The 22621-nt window shown below is 42.4% G+C and overlaps 1 protein-coding gene, 1 long non-coding RNA gene and 1 pseudogene across 3 annotated transcripts in view; 2 read left to right on the forward strand and 1 right to left on the reverse strand.

Annotated features, from left to right (window-relative positions):
- Window positions 1-11211, reverse strand: part of LOC106606719 (protein kinase C alpha type) — a 236596-nt gene extending 225385 nt beyond the window's left edge. Inside the window, exons 1-2 of the mRNA XM_045715506.1 lie at window positions 10857-11211; window positions 9459-9490 (exon numbers count right to left, since the gene is read on the reverse strand). Of these exons, the coding sequence (XP_045571462.1) occupies window positions 9459-9490; window positions 10857-11026 (202 nt within the window). The 5' untranslated portion in view covers window positions 11027-11211. The remainder of the gene's footprint in view (window positions 1-9458; window positions 9491-10856) is intronic.
- Window positions 3820-8378, forward strand: LOC106601766 (uncharacterized). Of its 2 annotated transcripts, XR_001328089.2 has the most exons (5): window positions 3820-3908; window positions 3992-4045; window positions 7396-7580; window positions 7706-8139; window positions 8211-8375. It is a non-coding gene; the product is annotated as an uncharacterized lncRNA (long non-coding RNA). The 2 variants fall into 2 exon arrangements; XR_001328088.2 differs by having other exon boundaries at window positions 7706-8378.
- Window positions 11212-17051: 5840 nt separating the features above from the next.
- LOC106601769 (centrosomal protein of 112 kDa-like) overlaps window positions 17052-22621 on the forward strand; it is a 302159-nt pseudogene continuing 296589 nt past the window's right edge.

Here is a 22621-nt window from a genome sequence, read left to right on the forward strand (position 1 = left end):
TATGATGGCTTGCAAAGTGATGTGTAATTCCTATTGGAATCCAGCCAGAGTAAAAATATCCAACAAGTGGAATTGCTAATCAGCTGAAACCTGTATTCAGCATAACTGCCAGGGAAGGGAAGATTTAATACAGTGACTACCTCAAACATCTAAACTGGAACAACCATCTCAGTAACGGGTGCAATAAATCACATTACTAACAGATTGAATTAGTTTAGAAAACTGTATGCTATGTATCTTTGTGTAGCATAAAACAAATCAACCAACCAACACAAAAACACAGATTTTACAGTAAAAAAAAACAATTCTGAAAATCTCCCTGCAATAGAGCATGATGGGAAATATTATACACACTGAGTGTACAAAACATTAAGGACACCTGCTTGCTACCTGCTCTTTCCATGACATTATCCCTTATTGATGTCACTTGTTAAACTACTTCAATCAGTGTAGATGAAGGGGAGGAGAGGAGACAGGTTCAAGAAGGATTTTTAAGCATTGAAACAATTGAGACATGGGTGGTGTATGTGTGCCGTCTAGAGGGTGAATGGACAAGACAAAATATGTAAGTGCCTTTGAACAGGGTATGGTGGTAGGTGGGTTTTTCACGCTCAACAGTTTCCTGTGTGTATGAAGAATGGACCACCACCCAAAGGACATCCAGCCAACTTGACACAACTGTGTGAAAATGGGCCAGCATCCCTGTGGAACGCTTTAGACACCTTGTAGAGTCCATGCAACTCAATATTAGGAAGGTGTCCTTAATGTTTTGTACACTCAGAGTGTGGTTCTAAGTAGAACCCTTCTTGCCTCCCAAAGAATCATCAAAGAACCCTTTCTTCAAAAAACAGTTATTGGGATGTTAAAGGTTCTAGGTAGAACCCTTTGCCTTACAAATAACCCTTGTCTTCTAAAACAGGTTCTTCTGATCAAAATGGTTCTTGGTAGAACCCTATCTCTGTGCAAAAAAAAATGTTGGAACCATTTTTTCTAAGAGTGTAGGATCAGTTTTGCTTTTTATATTATACTGAATAAGATTACATGGACAGGGAGGACCTGAACCTAGATCTGCACTCCTACTATGAGGTGCTGTGAGAATACCATCCCTGGCCTTATGAATCACTCCTGGCCTTATGAATCACTCCTGGCCTTATGAATCACTCCTGGCCTTTTGAATCACTCCTGGCCTTTTGAATCACTCCTGGCCTTTTGAATCACTCCTGGCCTTATGAATCACTGTCCTATAGAGTAAATCTAAACAGTAAACCTCTCCCCTCTCCATTTCATTTCAATAGTGGTAAATTGGTGATAAATCAGTGGACTCTCCAGCGCTTGGCCCATCGTGTGGCAGTGCAGCTTGGTGGTGTACTACTACCTGCGGTGTGGACTGACAGTTAATTAAGCCTTCAGACCTGCTCCCTGGAGCATCGCTACTCTGTATCGTGACCTTGTGCTGTGACAGAGCTAGCATGAGAAGGGCACAGGGACGCCAGAGGCTCCGAGGCCAGGCACCGTGACCTCAGGAGGTGAGAGGGGGGAGCAGCACTAGCTCTCTTTTCATTACAATGTACACTCTCTCTCCCTCCATTCCCCTCATTCTCTCTCTCCCTACTGTACCTGTACACTCTCTCTCTCTCCATTCCCCTCATTCTCTCTCTCCCTACTGAACCTGTACACTCTCTCTCTCTCCCTTCTGAACCTGTACACTCTCTCTCCCTCCATTCCCCTCATTCTCTCTCCCTCCATTCCCCTCATTCTCTCTCTCTCTCCCTACTGAACCTGTACTCTCTCTCCCTCCATTCCCCTCATTCTCTCTCTCCCTACTGAACCTGTACACTCACTCTCCCTCCATTCCCCTCATTCTCTCTCCCTCCACTGTACCTGTACACTCTCTCTCCCTCCATTCCCCTCATTCTCTCTCTCCCTACTGAACCTGTACACTCTCTCTCCCTCCATTCCCCTCATTCTCTCTCCCTCCATTCCCCTCATTCTCTCTCTCTCTCCCTACTGAACCTGTACTCTCTCTCCCTCCATTCCCCTCATTCTCTCTCCCTCCATTCCCCTCATTCTCTCTCTCTCTCCCTACTGAACATGTACTCTCTCTCCCTCCATTCCCCTCATTCTCTCTCCCTCCATTCCCCTCATTCTCTCTCTCTCTCCCTACTGAACCTGTACTCTCTCTCCCTCCATTCCCCTCATTCTCTCTCTCCCTACTGAACCTGTACACTCTCTCTCCCTCCATTCCCCTCATTCTCTCTCCCTCCATTCCCCTCATTCTCTCTCTCTCTCCCTACTGAACCTGTACTCTCTCTCCCTCCATTCCCCTCATTCTCTCTCCCTCCATTCCCCTCATTCTCTCTCCCTCCATTCCCCTCATTCTCTCTCCCTCCATTCCCCTCATTCTCTCTCCCTCCATTCCGCTCATTCTCTCTCCCTCCATTCCGCTCATTCTCTCTCCCTCCATTCCCCTCATTCTCTCTCCCTACTGAACCTGTTCACTCTCTCTCCCTCCATTCCCCTCATTCTCTCTCCCTCCATTCCCCTCATTCTCTCTCCCTCCATTCCCCTCATTCTCTCTCCCTCCATTCCCCTCATTCTCTCTCCCGCACTATTTCCTTCCTTTTCTATCATTCCTTCACCTCTCCCTCATTCATTCTCTCCCCTAGCCTTTACATCCTAATCTCTCCACCTTGCCTGCTACCTCCCTGTTATTTTCTCCTTTTGTACTCTTAATCTGGCTCTCTACCTACCCTTTATATCTCTCCCTCCCTCTCTAGCCTTTACCTTCAGCGTTGCTCTGTCTACACACAGTTACCTGGCTTGGTGTATCAAGTGTCCTGAGAGGAACACTACACTGGCAGAGACTGTGGTAACATGTTGTGGACATCTGGGCCCTTGTGCAGTAGTAGTGTCCCTGTCTGACTCTATAGAGACCACGGGAGGTTGGTGGCACCTTAATTCGGGAGGACGGGTTCATGGTAACAGATGGAGCGGAATAAGTGAAACGGTATCAAATACATCAAACACATGATTTACATGTGTTTGATGCCATTCCATTCACGCCGTTCCAGCCATTATTATGAGCCGTCCGCAGCAACCTCCACTGGTAGAGACTGCCCAGAGACAAGTCCATGGTTATCACACTAGAAGGTTACTGAGAGTCACAGAAATGATTGCACTGTTTTTGATACTTGGACAACAGTTTGATCAAAACACTGAATTACACTGTTCTAAATTAGAGTAGTTAAACTTGCACCTATATATTTATTTAGGACACAACAATGTTTTGTATAGTTTCTAACTGCCCAAAGGTCATGTCTAATAAGCAAGTAAAAAAAGGTGGTAATCTCATCCCATATCAAGCACCTTATTATTTTCTGTGACTTATCTCAACATGGGGTATGATAGTATTGATGATTTTCCTTACCACAAGCTTTCCCTGTCTATCCCTCTATGGCTGCTTTACACAGACAGCCCAATTCTGACCATTTTTTAATGAAAATGTGACCCATTAGCGGAAAAATAGCACAATTGGGCTGCCTGTGTAAATGCAGCTCATCTGTCCCAATTGGGGAAATCTTGTCTAATGTCTAGATTGGCTACACCTGAAACCTGTTTGGGAGGGTGCAATGTTGAAGTATGTGCAGATAGGAATGTATTGTGTAAAACAGATAGGTTTGTGTGTCATGCTGAAATAGGAAAACAAGTCAACTCTATTCATTATGTTAAATGATAAGGTCATTGATTGCCACCAGCTGTCTCTAATTGAAACCTAGGAGAGTCAAGGTGCCAATACAAGGCGAGAGCAGCACTCTCACAGTTAAAACCGGAAGCTGTCTGTTGCCACGCCATAGCCACTGGGGAGTTCTACAACTGAGCTGATTGCTATGGCTCTTGGACAGGCTAAGGTAAGAAATGGGTTGTCTTCAATAAGTTGTATTGTTGAAGGTGTGCTGGCCATTTTACTAATCATTCCCCCTTGCTGTTTCAGGGTCTCTTGGCTCTGTTTGCTGTTTGTAGGCACTACTAGTTTTCCTGTCAAATGGTAAGCTGTTTTCTGCTCTTTTGATAATTAAAATAAATCATTTTGACTTAACACAATATGATTTTGAAAAATGTCACATTACTTTGATTTGACCTGATGTACTATTTTGTTAAATTTAGCCTCTAGTCTTTTGTCTCTTAGGCCAGGGTTCTTAAACTTGAGCTTAAGCCCCAAATGAGAAATTGTCATCCCATGACCCAACGGTGTAGATTTATTGTAGTGACTGACCTTTGACATGCCCAGGGCCCCCCCTTTGGTCCTGAACCATAGCCTAGGGCAGGGTTTCTTAAACTATTACCTTTATGGAGTTTAAACTGCTACTATGGAGGGTTGTTTTATACTCATTCCAGTTTCCCTGGCCAGTATGCTTGTCCTTGACAACATGGGTATGGAGTGATTTTGGTGACACCAGAAATTGAATGTAAATTCTCATTTGTTTTGCACAAATTGAAACGGGTAATTGTTTCATGAGTGTTCATTCTTAATTCTATTCCAATTCAATATTTATAGGCTGTTTTAGTTATTGTATTGTTTAAGCTTACTGAAGTTTAATCAACTTGGCTGCATTTGGATTGAAAACATTCTGGTACTTTGTCTGCCAGGACCGGTAGATGGAAACAGTGAAACACCATGGTGAGCTGGCTGTACCAACAGTGGTTCCTTAATCCAATGTGGCATATTTAATGTTATGAATGTGGCTGTAGTATTTGAGGTACTATCTTAACACTCCATTCCTGAACTCTAAAACTCTCAGGAACATGTACACAGTGTGAGAGACTGCTACTCTGGAAGCTTTTCAGCTTCCAGGAATTGTATACATGGGGCTGTGCATTGTTGAACCACGAGGCAGTGGATGAATGGCACGACAATGGGCCTCTGACGCCCAGCTGCACTGGATAGATTATCAGGGATGTAAACCAATTTGAAGTTTGTTTTTGCATATGCATGCATTTCTGGGATGTATAAGTTCATTAAGCATGGGACATGTTGGGTTTATAGTTTGTTTAGTATTGCTTTAGAGCCCTAAACACAAGTTGATTGGTCCTACTATTCAAATGTTTAAAAAAATAATGTAGCCGTACACAACCGTTGCTCTATATAATAACACAAGAGAATGTGCCCCACTACATGGCTTAAACTTCACTAAATACAACTATAGGCTGTCGCAATGACTATAACCAAGCCGTTACTTCTCCAGGTGCAAAATATTTTCTGTGGGAGTTCCAGAAAAGCAAACTAGGTGCATATTGTATATGCATGGCTGTGAAATGTCATGTGGTAGTAGCCAATTTCAATCGGCTCCAATTAAGAGAATGTCCATTCTGAGCACAACGCGTGAAGGCAGGGAGGGGCCCACTCATTGTCACAAGCTACTGTCAAAGTATGTCAATATTATCGCACAGACTGTAATGTAGTTTACTTACTACTTTCAGTAGGCTACACTATTGGTTATACTACTGCAATTTAAACAATCCAGGCCTATCTGAAATGCAGCCATATTAGAAACTGTCATTTTGCAAACAATGTTGAAGAGTCTCACGAAGACTGGTAGCCCAAGATGCGCTCATTTAAAAAGGCACACCGTAACATTAATTCAGGACCATGGACAGAAGGCTATCGCCGGTCAGCGCTCTGAAAAAGTAACGTTAGCTGCCAATTTCGGCACCAACAAGGAACAGTCAGACCACAGGAGCGCCTGCCAGGGCTCACCTCGCCACACAACCAGTAGGCTTCATTGGTCATTGTCCCTATACCATCAAATGACGCAAAGCTCTAGATCTAGTAATTAGTCCCATGTGCAACAGCTTTGCTTCCGTCCCTCTCCTCGCCCCTACCTGGGCTCGAACCAGACACCTTCTGTACACCAAGTCACCCTCGAAACACTTACCCATCACTCCACAAAAGCCGCGGCCCTTGCAGAGCAAGGGAAACGACTACTTCAAGGTCTCAGCATGTGAAACCACTGATTTGCAACGCTATGAGTGCGCACCCCACTAACTGGCTAGCCATTTAACACTGGTTACACATGCAAGCAATGACAATCATGTATCTAAAAGATGTGGTGCAGTAAAGCAAAGGCCTAAACTATAGTTTGCATAAAATCTGCCGAACAACCAGTAGGTTTACATGAGGGAATTGTATTAACTCTGGCACGGCAGCCAGGGCCATAAAGGCTGTAGCTGATCATTCTAGAGTTGCTGTGTTGAACCTCAGACCTTTCTGATCCATTCTCCTTCCTGGTGAAATGTACTTGGTAGGTCCCGCTCAAATGCCAGCTGGGCTTTTCGTTGATCTAACATGCTGCATCTCTTCACTGAATACGTTCTTCGGGGTGAAGAGTGTTTGCACATTGCTGTGATGTCCCTAATGTTTCAGTGCCAACTGCAGTCGGCATTGCTGACAAAGGCACCCCATATCTTTTGAAGAACGGAGTGGGGTTCGCTGGCAGCGGTTGCGATTTGACGTTGCGTCACTCTTGATGGGCCAATATTAAATTAGCTGCTAGGCTCTCAACCTCGGCGGTTGGGCTAGCAGGCTGCTCGACATCGCTCTGTGACAGTCCATTGGATCCCACCCAGTGCGGGGTCAAATTAGCTTCCTTAATTAGGCTAGGTTCCCAATCAGAATGCATCTTCGGATTTAACTACTAAATATTACATCCCCCTCAGATCATGAGCGCACCCAGCATATAGCCTCTGTCCCGTCTGAACTACTGGCAGGCCTTGCTGCACTACATTGGTAAAACCGGGCCACTGCAATTCATAACACTTTATGGGGCAACAACTGAGGGAGGGCGTGTTCTTTCTGGGGGTCCATGCCCAGCTTATCCCCCCATAGAACCGGCCCTGCCAAGGAGACTTCACTACATGTATCTATCTAAACTGGAAGCACCATCGCAATAACTGATGCATTAAGTCCAACTCCTAAGATTTGGGTTTGCTTAGAAAAATGTGCTTTCCTTGTAGTAGAAGAGTAATCAATGTGCATGCAGAAACATGTTTATTAAAATAAACTGAATTGTTAAACTGCAATATTAATTTGATTCAGTTTCAAATCATGTTATCAATTTATAAATTAAATTTGTGCACTACACATTCAAATATTGAATTTCAAGTTCTGAATACAAAATCAATGAACATTTCTGGTGGCACTGAAGTAACTCCACCTGCTACACTTCCTGTCATTTTGGGCTATTGCCAAAACTGTCACTTAAATAGTATGGTGATATTGAGATGTTATGACAGTATAAATCTAAATGTTTATCAGCTCATGTAATCTTAAATGATCACGTTATATTCAACCTAACTTAATGAGCTACCTGAAGCTGAATGTCTAAACCTTCTATCCAGCCCTGACCCTGTGAGCAGGCTAGAGCCAATACCCCTAATATTCCTGGCGCCTATGTACCCCAGTGTAACGAGGGCCTGTACACCCCAAAGCAGTGCAATGACTCTACAGAATACTGCTGGTGTGTTAGCACCGAGGGACAGATGTCGTCTCTCCAGGCTCTCCCATTCCATGTGTAGTGAGACTGGTAGGTGCCAGCATGTGTACTGTCATATCACAATTTGAATATATTATAATCAGATTTATATACTATTACATTACCAGTTGGCATAATACCCCAATTAATGGCATGTTGTAATTATTGTCCTTCAGTCCCTGAGCAACCAGAACAAGTCCCAAGCAGCCAGAAGCTCCCAGAGAAGACTTCAAGACCCAGTGTTACTGATGTAGCAGGACCTGTTAACCAATACCCCTGTGGGTTGCCCTTATGGGTTCTGAAGGCCTCTCAGAATGTTGGACCTCCTATTGGTGGATGTGTCTGGATTGCCACCCATCTCCAGAATCCACTGGTGGACAGCAAGGTAAAGGAAACACATCTCCCTCTGCTGCTGAACAGCAAGAACTGGCCCCATGGATCAAGCAGAGTGTTTTCAAGCAGTGGTTTTCTCCAACACCCTCTACTCCCCAGGAGACACAGCCCAGCCCTCTGTTAGTGTTGTATCCCACGTTATCAGTAAACCTGTGCCTAACCAGTCTCTCCTTAGACCAAGTGCTGGATCCAAAGGAGTGCAGTATCCTATCACCAGGTAATGTACTGTTACAACTACATGTCTACAGTAGTCTAATTTGGATGACTGACAAATGTTTCTCCCCACAGACATTGGCAATTGATGCATGAATGATGGGCTTTAAGTGTCAATTTGTATGGCATTCCAAATGTAATTTGCTTTTATTACTTGGTACTAATGTTTTTCTACATGACGTTCATCCCCCTTGGTCATGTGCGAATGTCCAATAAACTTTTGGCATGGAATTATATTTTGCTGTTCTGAATTCATCAATGGTTATTTTGGAATGTAGCTTTGCTATTGCTTACAATCTAACAGTCAGTTTTCCTTTACCATTCTACATAGTTACAATCTGACTCCAAGAGATTCAAACACACAATTACATTTCAGATACTGGGAACTTGGGTATTGCTGTAAATCCTTCACTAACTTTTCCAACCAGCCTAGAAATGACTACTCAAAGGCCTCCAGCTGTGAATAGAGAACTGATACCGTTGGTATTTAGTCATTAAGTGGCTCTGCATGCACATTAATTCATCAAACAGAATGTGGAAGTTCACCGACGGAGGCAGTGTACTGTAGTTGTACTTTTCTGTGGAAGACTGTTAGTGAATGCCATATTTGAGAGAAGCCTGAAAAGTGGCCATGCTGCACTTTTGAAGTAAATTTGAGAACACTGGCCCCATCCAAGGTTTTTGGCAGATATTAAGAGTTAGAGGAAGAGTGAATAATGACCTGATTATCAACAAGCTATAAGAAAGACGCAGCATCTTGTCTGAACAATAATTGGAATAGAATTATGATCTGATGGGTTTACACTTCAGGAGAACAGACTGCATAAAGTATACATGTAAGAGCAGTCAAATCTCCAGCCAGCGACTAGCCAGTCATCACCTCAGTTTGGACGGAACAGTTTAACGCACTCTGAGCCCTACTAGACTACACTACATAACATTTGTCTAAACAGTTGTCTATGGGGAAGTACTTTGGTGCTGGCGGATTCAGAAGCCTTCATTGACTATCCTTGCTCTTGAAAGAATAGCAGACATTGTTGCACTCTGAGCAGGGCTTTGAGACGTACAGTAACTGCACAAAGGAACAAGCAGCTGGCGTCTTCATTTGTAGATTGCTAATGGATTTGACAACCAAACTGGCTTGTGGAAGGTTCAACGTCCCCTGTACAGTGGTATGAATATTAGTGATTTAACTGTTTACTGGAACCATACAGTATATGGAAATTGGATACCTAATGCTAAGCCAATAAGTGTACACATGTAAATTACTGTACACATACAAATATGAGCGTAAACATGTACACAGGCAGAACACTGGGTTACCTTGGCACTGGAATCCTTGTTTCCCAAATCCCCTGTGAAAAGCAGTGAGAAGGAGCAGTGAGTGACAGCAGGACAGTCTTACCTGTACTTCTGATGCTCCAAGTCATACAGTAGGGTCCCACTGGGCAAAAACTGGTTGAATCAACATTGTTTTCATGTCATTTCAACACATCAATGTGACATTGAATCAATTTGGATTTGCAAAGTCAACTTAAGGGCATTTAGTTCTTTTTTTTTTTTTTTTAAACCTAAATCCAATGACATGAAATGTTTTGAATTCACGTTAGTTGACATCTCAACCAAATGTAAACTAATTAGATTACCTGACATTGTGCCCAGTGGGGTAGCTCTGGTCCAGGGGGGCATTAGTGTGCTTTCCTCAACTAGTAAAGGAAAGCACACTAATGCCCTGGACCAGAGCTAGCAGTAGGGTTACTGCTATATCATTTGATGGTACTCATTTACAGTAGATGGCGAGTTTAGACGTTTCCAGGCTATTAGACATGAGCATGGCAAGATCTGTTGCACAGGTACAATGGATTGAGAGTTCAGTCTCCAGGCTATAAGACATGAGCATTGCAAGATGTGTGGAGGAGGGAAATTAGACTTAAAAAGACGTGAAAGATCAATTTAATAGCCTACTGAATTTGAACGTTTTAGCGTGCAAAATAAACAAAAATCTGATTATGCCTCTGATTAAGGGGGTGTATCTTTCTTGGCAAGATGAGTAATTATGGGGCGAGTTTAGTATGGCCTGGTTGGAAAACAATTTGCACATTAACATCAGTTAGCCTAGTGGTTAGAGCTTTGGGCCAGTAACAGTAAAGGTTGCTAGCTCGAATCCTCGAGCTGACAAGGTAAAAATCTGTCGTTCTGCCCCTGAACAAAGCAGTTAACCCACTGTTCCTAGGCCGTCAGTGTAGATAAAATGTGTTAACTGACTTGCCTAGTTAAATTAAGAATTTGTTTTTTTAAATCCATACCCAATTTGGGAGCACAGAATTCTATTGCTGACTTCTAGTTGCCAATCAGCGCGCGGAAGGGTGTTTTTTTAAGGTGAAGGGCGAGCTTCATATGATTTTATGAGAATAGCGCATGTGAAATTAACTGTTAGCATCATGGAATTTAATGAACACTTAACTATTACATCCAATTAAGTTATCATTTGAATTAACAAATTATACATTTTGATGACGATAAGCGGCTAGTAGGCTAATTATGAGTCTAATAGCAGTGCCTCAACCATTTAACACTTTACATAAGGCAACTATTTTGCATAAATCAAAACAAATTGGGTAAACAAGGAAATACACTAACACGACCGGAATGACGAGAGCGCACCAACTTTTCCTCTCCCCTTTCACACAATGATGGGTGCGCAAGAGCATTGATGCTTACCATATGAAGTCTGTGCAATGACTGCAGAATGTCGGTTGCTTGAAAAACCTGGCAGTAAATTTGTGATTTTTGACTTCATGCACGTTTTTCTGCCGCAGAGCACCTTTGCGGGCGAAACGGTTCCCAACCGCAGCTGAGTCGCTATAATGTAAAAGATGATGATCAGCCATTGCAGAAAAAAAGTAGGCTACACGGTCGTACGGTTCAGTTTTACTCCAAGGTATCTTCACTTGTATTTCTACACGCGCACTAAAATACTATAGGCTACCGCAACTACGAAATAGCCACTGGACAGCGGGTTTCCCTTTTGCTAGAGCCACCACTGAGCGCTTCTTTTTCATTCTCAGTGACGTCAATAATATGATATCCAGTGTTGAACTGCTGCTGTTGGAAATTGCAAGTCAGCATTGCCATCATGTGGATGAAGCGTATTATTACAGCAATAGGCTATTCAGAAAATAATCTGTATTTAGGCTAGCTCATAAAGGGTAGACCTATATCATTTCTGGTAACATATGTTTGTACCTGGGACAATCCCAGTTCAACCTTCTTTGTTTCCAAAATCTACCTCTGTTGCACAGACCGCTTTCTTTATTTTCATCGTGAACAGGCTGCGTGACCTTGCCTCACCACATCGATTTCTGGTTCATTCCACCAAATCGGTGGCTTTTAAAATGTGCGAATTGGTGAAAAAATCTTTGGATTTCACCTCATTGTAACATTCTGCCATAAAGAGCACATGTTCAATAATAAAATAAAAAAACTTTTCCCACCTGAAGAGGTAAAAAAAAAAAGACTAAAGTAAGTACCTAATTTAAGTGCCAAATAAAGTAATAGGTTTGACCATAACAGGTTTGATGATCTCATTTTAAATCAGCCATAAATCCCATTGTGACGGGGAATGGAAGCTTGTTGTGTGCAATTGAATGCAAGCTTCACACAAGAAAATGAAATTGTTAAAATGTTTCTAGCCTGTCTATCTATGGGTGACAGTTACATTTACGTCATTTAGCAGACGCTCTTATCCAGAGCGACTTACAAATTGGTGCATTCACCTTATGATATCCAGTGGAAAAACCACTTTACAATAGTACATCTATATCTTTTTTGGGGGGGGGGTAGAAGGATTACTTAATCCTATCCCAGGTATTCCTTAAAGAGGTGGGGTTTCAGGTGTCTCCGGAAGGTGGTGATTGACTCCGCTGTCCTGGCGTCGTGAGGGAGCTTGTTCCACTATTGGGGTGCCAGAGCAGCGAACAGTTTTGACTGGGCTGAGCGGGAACTGTGCTTCCTCAGAGGTAGGGGGACCAGCAGGCCAGAGGTGGATGAACGCAGTGCCCTTCTTTTGGTGTAGGGACTGATCAGTGCCTGAAGGTACGGAGGTGCCGTTCCCCTCACAGCTCCGTAGGCAAGCACCATGGTCTTGCCTACGGAGTGAGTGTTCTCAACTCACTCAGTTTTCCACTACAAAACACCAGAAAATTACCAAAAAGAGTAGAACAATCCCACCTGCTTTTACATTATGATTTGACTATCAGATGTTACATGTTTATTTTGAAAACATTTTTTTTTTTAAAGGGAATAGTTTTACCATATTAAAACGAGAGTTTTAACAGGGTTGACGTTAAAATGAGGGACTTCTTTTTTTTTTTTTTTTTTACCTTAAAATGAATCATTAATCACATGAAATACTCTTCAGGAATTACTTTATCAAAGCAACAAAATAACAATGATGGTGAAAACTTGGAGAAACGTTTGGGTTAAGTGGGTTAAGAACCTTCCTGGAAGTCACAGAGGGATGACATAATGCTGAATTTTTAGCAAGTCTTTATTCATATAAAACATTTGATCGAATTCTCCATGTGGTCTATATTCATTGAATATAACAAATTCATTATTGGTGCCCAATTTCTACTTACAATATCAAAGGCATACAAAATAAACTCCTTTAGTTGAACGACCTAATGGCATTGCTTACTGAAAAAAACACGTTCAATCACTTTCGCAAATCAATAATCCAGCTAGCCCTATATTACCCCAAATTCACGATATTGATAATAGGCCTAAACATTTACATTACAAAAATAAAAAAGACAACATGTAAATGTTTGCTATTAATATCATGATTTTGACTTACCATGTAAACTCAGCAAAAAAAGAAACATCCCTTTTTCAGGACCCTGTATTTCTAAGATAATTTGTAAAAAATCCAAATAACTCTTCACAGATCTTCATTGTAAAGGGTTTAAACACTGTTTCCCATGCTTGTTCAATGAACCATAAACAATTAATGAACATACACCTGTGGAACGGTCGTTAAGACACTAACAGCTTACAGACAGTAGGAAATTAAGGTCAGTTATGAAAACTTAGGACATGGAAGAAGCCTTTCTTCTGACTCTTAAAAATACCAAAAGAAAGATGCCCAGGTCCCTACTCATCTGCGTGAATGTGCCATAGGCATGCTGCAAGGAGGCATGAGGACTGCAGATGTGGCCAGGGAAATAAATTGCAATGTCTGTACTGTGAGACACCTAAGACAGCGCTACAGGGGGACAGCTGATCGTCCTCGCAGTGGCAGACCACGTGTAACACCTGCACAGGATCGGTAGATCTGAACATCACACCTGCAGGACAGGTACAGGATGGCAACAACAACTGCCCGAGTTACACCAGGAACACACAATCTCTCCATCAGTGCTCAGACTGTCCACAATGGGCTGAGAGAGGCTGGATTGAGGGCTTGTAGGCCTGTTGTAAGGCAGGTCCTCACCAGACATCATCGGCAACAACGTTGCCTATGGGCACAAACCCACCCTCGCTGGACCAGACAGGACTGGCAAAAAGTACTCTTCACTGACGAGTCACGGTTTTGTCTCACCAGGGGTGATGGTCGGATTCGCGTTTATCGTAGACGGAATGAGTGTTACATCGAGGCCTGTACTCTGGAGCGGGATCGATTTGGAGGTGGAGGGTCCGTCATGGTCTGGGGCGGTGTGTCACAGCATCATCGGACTGAGCTTGTTGTTGCTTAGAATTTCTAAGCAAACAGCTGGAGGCAGGGCTTTCTCCTATAGAGCTCCATTTTTATGGAATAGTCTGCCTACCCATGTGAGAGACGCAGACTCAGTCTCAACCTTTAAGTCTTTACTGAAGACACATCTCTTCAGTAGGTCCTATGATTAAGTGTAGTCTGGCCCAGGGGTGTGAAGGTGAACGGAAAGGCTGGAGCAACGAACCGCCCTTGCTGTCTCTGCCTGGCCGGTTTCCCCTCTTTCCATTGGGATTCTCTGCCTCTACCCCTATTACGGGGGCTGAGTCACTGGCTTACTGGTGTTCTTCCATGCTGTCCCTGGGAGGGGTGCGTCACTTGAGTGGGTTGAGTCACTGACGTGGTCTTCCTGTCTGGGTTGGCGCCCCCCCTTGGGCTGTGCCGTGGCGGAGATCTTTGTGGGCTATACTCGGCCTTGTCTCGGGATGGTATGTTGGTGGTTGGAGATATCCCTCCAGTGGTGTGGAGGCTGTGCTTTGGCAAAGTGGGTGGGGTTATATCCTACCTGTTTGGCCCTGTCCGGGGGTTTCATCGGATGGGGCCACAGTGTCTCCTGACCCCTCCTGTCTCAGCCTCCAGTATTTATGCTGCAGTAGTTTATGTGTCGGGGGGCTAGGGTCAGTCTGTCACATCTGGAGTATTTCTCTTGTCTTTTCCGGTGTCCTGTGTGAATTTAAATATGCTCTCTCTAATTCTCTCTTTCTCTTTCTTTCTCTCTCTCGGAGGACCTGAGCCCTAGGACCATGCCTCAGGACTACCTGGCTTGATGACTCCTTGCTGTCCCCAGTTCACCTGGCCGTGCTGCTGCTCCAGTTCCAACTGTTCTGCCTGCAGCTATGGAACCCTGACCTGTTCGCCGGACGTGGTACCTGTCCCAGACCTGTTGTCCCAGACCTGCTGGAACCCTGACATATTCACCGGACGTGCTACCTGTCCCAGACCTGCTGTTTTCAACTCTAGAGACAGCAGGAGCGGTAGAGATACTCTCAAAGATCGGCTATGAAAAAGCCAACTGACACTTACTCTTGTGTTACTGACTTGTTGCACCCTCGACAACTACTATGATTATTATTATTTGACAATGCTGGTCATTTATGAACATTTGAACATCTAGGCCATGTGCTGTTATAATCTCCACCCGGCACAGCCAGAAGAGGACTGGCCACCCCTCATAGCCTGGTTCCTCTCTAGGTTTCTTCCTAGGTTTTGGCCTTTCTAGGGAGTTTTTCCTAGCCACTGTGCTTCTACACCTGCATTGCTTGCTGTTTGGGGTTTTAGGCTGGGTTTCTGTACAGCACTTTGAGATATCAGCTGATGTAAGAAGGGCTATATAAATACATTTGATTTGATTTGAATCTCAACGCTGTGCGTTACAGGGAAGACATCCTCCTCCCTCATGTGGTACCTTTCCTGCAGGCTCATCCTGACATGACCCTCCAGCATGACAATGCCACCAGCCATACTGCTCATTCTGTGCATGATTTCCTGCAAGCCAGGAATGTCAGTGTTCTGCCATGGCCAACGAAGAGCCCGGATCTCAATCCCATTGAGCACGTCTGGGACATGTTGGATCGGAGGGTGAGGGCTAGGGCCATTCCCCCCAGAAATGTCCGGGAACTTGCAGGTGCCTTGGTGGAAGAGTGGGGTAACATCTCAAAGCAAGAACTGGCAAATCTGGTGCCGTCCATGAGGAGGAGATACACTGCAGTACTTAATGCAGCTGGTGGCCACACCCGATACTGACTGTTACCTTTGATTTTGACCCCCCCCTTTGTTCAGGGAGACATTATTCCATTTCTGTTAGTCACATGTCTGTGGAACTTGTTCATTTTATGTCTCAGTTGTTGAATCTTATGTTCATACAAATATTTACACATGTTAAGTTTGCTGAAAATAAACACAGATGACAGTGAGAGGACGTTTATTTTTTTGCTGAGTTTATGTATAGCGTAGAATGTTATGTGGAAGTTTGGAAAATGCTCAAATGTACTCTGGTGGGTGGAGTGTACATGTTTGCATGTAAACATACAGTAACCAGTCGAAAGTAACATCACAGCAGACCTGGGTTCAAATAGGCCTACATTTATGCATATTTAAATATTTGTATTTTAAATACTTATTTTTTTTGCCGTTCAGTATTTTAAAACAATGTGGCCGAATCCAACGACTTATTAGTATTTGAAAGCATATAAAAATCCTGTAAATAGTCCTATTTGAAACTATTTACAAATGGGCCTAGCCTAGGCTACTTGTTTCCAATTCTTTTTTTTCTTTTTTTTTTACCTAGAACCAAACAGAACTGTGCATAGTAAACGCAGGTCTGCATCACATAATTATGTACAACTATTTAACTCTATACTCAATGCAACATCTTGCAATCGCACGGAAAGGGTACCATTTGTTTCATCAGCTTTGACAGTTTCTATGACAACAAGGACGCTCTGTTTACGGGAAAAGGATGTGACGTAGGACGCAGTCTGTGTAGCAGAAGTTTGAACCGTTTAGATCTGCAGAAACTGGTAATAACAAGCCAATAACTCTACTTGTTCCAGTATAATCGCATAATGTGAGCTTGAAGTGTAATATATCGTAATTATCTAACTAACGAGTAAAATTAATACAAATTTGCAGTGAATACTAAGCGCGCGGCCACTGTTTGTCGTTTTGATGTGCTGCTTGAACTACTGTTAGTAACAGAATTGATGCTAGCCAGATTGATACTGTAGCTAACAAAGCTAACTTAGCTAGCTGCACCATTATTGGCAAACTAGCTATATGTCAGATTCAGTTGTGCGAGATAGCTAGTAGGATAGATATGCCGTCATCACCTTCTCGATGCAAGTCGAAGTGTCTAGCAACGGTTCAGTTGTTATTAGCCAGCTGAGCTTGGTGGCTCAGTCTGTGTGTAGTTAACTCTTCTAACGTTAGTCCTATGCAGGGATGCCGAATTGATGACATTAACAGCAAAGCCTTGCTACATTTGTATTGAAACCTCTAGTTCTGAAGTTGTAGTTTAGTTGCGCATGGTTTTTGTGAAGCAATAGCTAAAATGTGCTCTGAGGGGCGGAGTGGACACGTTTGCATGTAAACACAGTAACCAGTCGAAAGTAACACGTTAAATGTGTGTCATTCCCAATATGCAGGACATTATGAACAAACAAGAGGAGACATGGGAGAAACTGGACTCAGAGTTTGACCATCACCTGGTTGACATGAAACCATATGTCCTAAAACTCCCCCACAAGACAGGTAGGCCTACAGTAAAATGAGTTGTTTTTCTAAAAAGCAAGTGTTCTATAAATTGTAATTGTCATATGTGTTAGTAGTGCATTGATTGTAATTTCTTGCTCCCTATTTGACCTCAGAGCGCCAGCGGTGTGCCCTGTGGATCAAGAAGCTGTGTGACCCAGGTGTATCCGGCTCGGGCCTGATGGGACGCAAGAACCGCAACATGTACGCCCGCCTGCTCCTGCACATGCTCAGAAGAGGGATCCTGGAAGGCCCTTTCAGCCGCAAGCCAGAGTCAGGCAGTCTCAAGACTCTACCAACATATATGGTAAACAAACAATCCTCGGTATAGTACTAAAGTGCGCTGATGATCTAAGCTACTATAAATAGTATACTTTCTGCTCTACTGCTAGTAGGCTGCCCATGTTGCTTATGTTTGTTTATTTGTTTAATTCATGATATTCCATTTTATAGTACTTTGTAGACTGTATGTTATATGTTTTTGACTGTTTTAGATGGCTAAACTCAGCTCTGCACCTTTTCTTATTGCCAGTCCATCTACTTTGACGAGCCTCTATGTGGCCGGGGCCTGGAGCAGAGCACTGCAGGCCTGCCTGGCTGGGTAACGGGAGAGCTGGGCCAGGGTGACGACCCCTGGGACAGCCTGCTCAGAGAGAGGGCCAGCTCCTCACCCACAGCCTACTCTAACACACACAGGTAGGTTATTCCCCGGCATAGACTAGAGTTTAAGCTACATACTCAACTGCTATGCCTGCCAGCTACAGTAGAAGTCTGCTGAATTCAAACACACACAAGTGTCTATTCTGGAATAGACCACCTCACCCTCTGGGCAAAAGTGTTTGAGTCAACATAGTTTCCTAGTTATTTCCTCTTACTTAAAAACCTCTTAGATTTAAAGTCCCCTGTTTATGGGACCTGTGTGATTCTGCATTGGCTTTTCCCACAACCTAAATATGCTGGACTGCCCGTGAATTCTGAAACATTGTCTAGGCTACTCAACATACTTCAATGTAAAAGATAAACTGTCTGTTCACCTGTTAAATCTGACTGTATGTTATACACCGCATTGCACTGAGTGATGCCCTTTATTCCCACGGACACAGTAGTATATTTTCTGAGCCTGTGTGACCTAGGATGGGAAATATGAAACCACTTGAAGCTGGGATGTCCCTCCTGCCATTCTTATTAGCTCTTCCGACTGTACATGAACTCCTGGCTGAACCCTACGTCACAGCCACTGACAAAGCACATGCCTGCAATCCTTATATCATAGCGCTGCAGGAGAGATCAAGTCGATAGCCATTATCTAAAATAATTCTAGATTTTAAACAAACACTTTGTTTGTCATAGAGGGACAATATTAATATGAAATGAAAGGCGAGTTCCTAACGAGTTCAGGAAGCCAAGCTAGAGTTCTGTGAGACGTTTACAGCGATGGGGGCAGACATTTTGATCAAGAGAGACCTTTTGAAAATATGCACATTTTCTCTAACACTAAACAGACAAATGTGTGTTTTACAGTTATAAGGAAGGTGACATCTTATAGTTAGTGGTTTTATAAATTGATTATACTATATTTAGAAAGCATATAAGTAATTTCAAGCCTTGTTCATACAGTTCTGTTGAATAGGAAATACAAATAGCAAATATTTTATATGATGTATAATATTTTGTGTCCTGAGAATGACTACAGCTCAGCAATTTATAACTATATTTAGCAGAAAGGGGAGATTTTAACCTTTCTTGGAGTATGCAGCATTACTAGTTATTGTTTTTGGCCATCATGCTAAATAATTATTTTGGGGGATTACATAGATTACATTTTCGATTACGTTTAACTCGTTTTTAATTCATGTAATCACATTGCATTGACGTAGCTATTTCGTTGAATTTACACAACATAATCGACATGGTTGTGCTCTTTTTGCGCAGTCTGTATTGTTTTCAGCAGCTTGACAGAATACCTCATGACAGTGCAATCAGATATGGACAGTGGACACTTGCATTTTTGTATAGGCTACTGCATGGTCCCTAGACTTCCTGTTTCTAGGTTCTTAAGTAGTCTGAAATAAATACAAAAACAGTGGAATTGTTGTGAACTTGTCAGCAGAACGTTTGAATTCCACATTTATTTGAATTGACTTTTCCACCAACCTAAATATGCTGGACTGCCTGTGAATTCTGAAACATTGTCTCGTCTACTTTTAATTATTTAATTATTTTTACAATAGGTTAATTACAGTAGTTGCTCTCTAACACATCATTGTATGATGCAATGAACCACTTTATAAAATAGAATGCATCACTTTTTTTTACCATAGAGCAGGTATTCCTAAACTGGGGTACACGCAATGCCGTTGGGGGTATGCCAAATAAAAATGTGATTCACATAAAAAAAAACTTTAAAAAACTATCTGTACATTTTCAAACAGTCCATTTATATTTTCCAACAGGGCTATACATTTGGGTGAGGTTTTTTTTCCTCGCCTGAGTAGCCTCGTTTCACTGCCAAAAATAAAACTAAACCATCTAGTGTTCAGCGAAATAACAATGTAAAATACAGGTAGCCTAGTCAAATAATTAACATCCAATCACATTAACCGTTACTCTCTCGCGGGAATTCCACTAACGGTCCTTATGTAGCCAAACGTAGCTGCTGCTCATATTGGTATCTGTACTGATGGTGCAAAAGCCATGACAGGGAGACATAGTGGAGTGCTAATTCGCATGCAAGCAGTTGCTCGCGACACCATTTGGTTACACTGCAGCATCCACCGAGAGGCTCTTGCTGTCAAGGGAATGCCTGACAGCTTGATAGACGTTTTGGATACAACAGTGAAAATGGTTAACTTTGTTAAAGCAAGGCCCCTGAACTGTCGTGTATTTTCTGCGCTATGCAATGATATGGGCAGCGACCATGTACCGCTTTTACAACATACAGAAAGAAGTGCGCTGGTTATCAAGGGGCAAAGTATTGACACGTTTTTTTTAATTGAGAGACGAGCTTAGTTTTCTTTACTGCCCATAATTTTCACTTGTCTGACCGCTTGCATGATGACGAGTTTCTCACACGACTGGCCTACCTGGGTGATGTTTTTTCTCGCCTGAATGATCTGAATCTAGGATTACATGACTCTCCGCAACTATATCCAATGTGCGGGACAAAATTGAGGCTATGATTAAGAAGTTGGAGCTCTTCTCTGTCTACATTAACAAGGACAACACACAGGTATTTCCATCATTGTATGATTTGTTGTGTGCAAATGAACTCAAGCTTACGGACAATGTCAAATGTGATATAGCGAAGCACATGAGTGAGTTGGGTGCGCAATTACATCCGTACTTTCCCGAAACGGACGACACAAACAACTGGATTCGTTATCCCTTTCATGCCCTGCCTCCAGTCCACTTACCGATATGTGAACAAGAGAGCCTCGTCGAAATTGCAACAAGCGGTTCTGTGAAAATTTAATTTAATCAGAAACTACTTCCAGATTTCTGGATAGGGCTGCGCTCAGAGTATCCTGCCTTGGCAAATCGCACTGTTAAGACACTGATGCCCTTTGCAACCACATACCTATGTGAGAGTGGATTCTCGTTATGTGTTATGTTATGTGCATCCTTTCAAGCACACCCTTCTCATTAACCTGTGGTGAGTTATTCACAATTTCCGATGAACAAATAAGGTTTCAAATGTAAGATTGCTAAATAAAGAGCAAAATTATTGATTATTATTATTTGTGCCCTGGTCCTATAAGAGCTCTTTGTCACTTCCCACAAGCTGGGTGGTGGCAAAAACTCACACTCATTCTTATGTTTAATAAATGTATAGTGTTTGTGGCAGGCTTACAATGATGGCAAAAAATAACATTTGAGAGTGCGCTGACCCTGGTGCTAGAGGAGGTACGCAGCTGGACGTTGAATGTTTGAAGGGGTACGGGACTATAAAAAGTTTGGGAACCACTGCCATAGAGAATCAGACAAAAATATAGGCTACACTCTTTGCATAGTCTAGCCTATCTCAAAATACAACACTGCCCCTTTAAGGCTCTCCTGGAGAATGGTTGGCCACACTTGGTAGCCTATAAAATATTGCAACATTACAATTACAACCAAATACTTTTTATGTCTTTATAAAAATAATTCCCTCCAGGGCTTGAAATTAATGGCTTCACATTTTCCCTGGGATGCAAAAAAATATGTTTACGGTTCAGAACAGAGTCTGGGACAGTTCTGGGACGACTGATCCAAAATTCATACAACCACTGCACATTAAAGAAAAGCATGAGGCCTGATACATGAGATCAGTCTGTTTTGCCTAAAATGTTGATAAAGTTTTATTTCTTCATATTATAAGCTTAAAAATGCACACTTGGCTGTAAGCTATGGGCAAATGTTCCTAAATGAAATTAGCAGGAAAACACTGTTCTCAAAAGTACACGGATGCACGAGTGGTTTCATGTGACAGAGATTAGGAAAGGGGAGATCTAAAGATGCATTAACTAGCATGGGTTACTCAGATGACTAGAATTACTCCTTTGGCTGCTGGACAGTAAAATAATGTTGATTTGAAAACCAATAGAACATGAGAAAAATGCTGTTTTCAATGGCGTATTAAGTGTTTATAAAGTAATTCCCTCAACATTTCTATTGTTGTATTTTGGCTAGGCTACTTTGAAACAAGGTAAGACCCACTTCATAAGATGACATAAAACATCTAGGTTTTAAACAATTTAAGTTTATGATTAAATAGTTTCCAAATGCTAACCACCTCCGCTTAGATTAAAGATGGGGGGATGTGCGGTGCGCAACAGGCACTGTCCTTCTTTCCCTGTCCTTCACTCTCCGTTCTTGTTACCATTTGATCTGAACAAACTGTGCCTCGAGCATGTCGACAGACTCAAGCTTATAGACGTTAATGTTAATTATCCTTCATCATATTTGTCTAACATGACTGGTGTTTAGCCTATATTTATGTAATTAAAAGTCTCATTAAAGTTTGGCTACATTTTCTGCTGCCTCCCTCATGTCAGCGTTGGTTTTGACATAAGGCTGTAGCCAATATGCATATCACCTACACTATGACATCTAGGCTTTTTTATTTATGTACATGAAAAATAATTTGAATATTATTCCAATGTTAGCCTCTGATCCAAATCTGATCGGTGTATTTGTTTGATATTGTGATTTTTGTGATACATTTTTTTTGTTTTTTTGTTTTAACAAAATAAATTTAATGTGATGACGTTCAATCAATGTGGAAAAATTATTGGATTTGCAAAAAGTCATCAACGTAAGGGAATTTAGTATTTTTTTTTTTCTCTCCCCAATTTTGATCTTGTCTCATCTCTGCAACTCCCCATCATGCTCTCTCATCAATGCTGAGAGAGAGAGAGAGAGAGAGAGAGAGAGAGAGAGAGAGAGAGAGAGAGAGAGAGAGAGAGAGAGAGAGAGAGAGAGAGAG

Source organism: Salmo salar, chromosome ssa03, assembly GCF_905237065.1.
Source record: "Salmo salar chromosome ssa03, Ssal_v3.1, whole genome shotgun sequence".
In the NCBI taxonomy this organism is placed as follows: domain Eukaryota; kingdom Metazoa; phylum Chordata; class Actinopteri; order Salmoniformes; family Salmonidae; genus Salmo; species Salmo salar.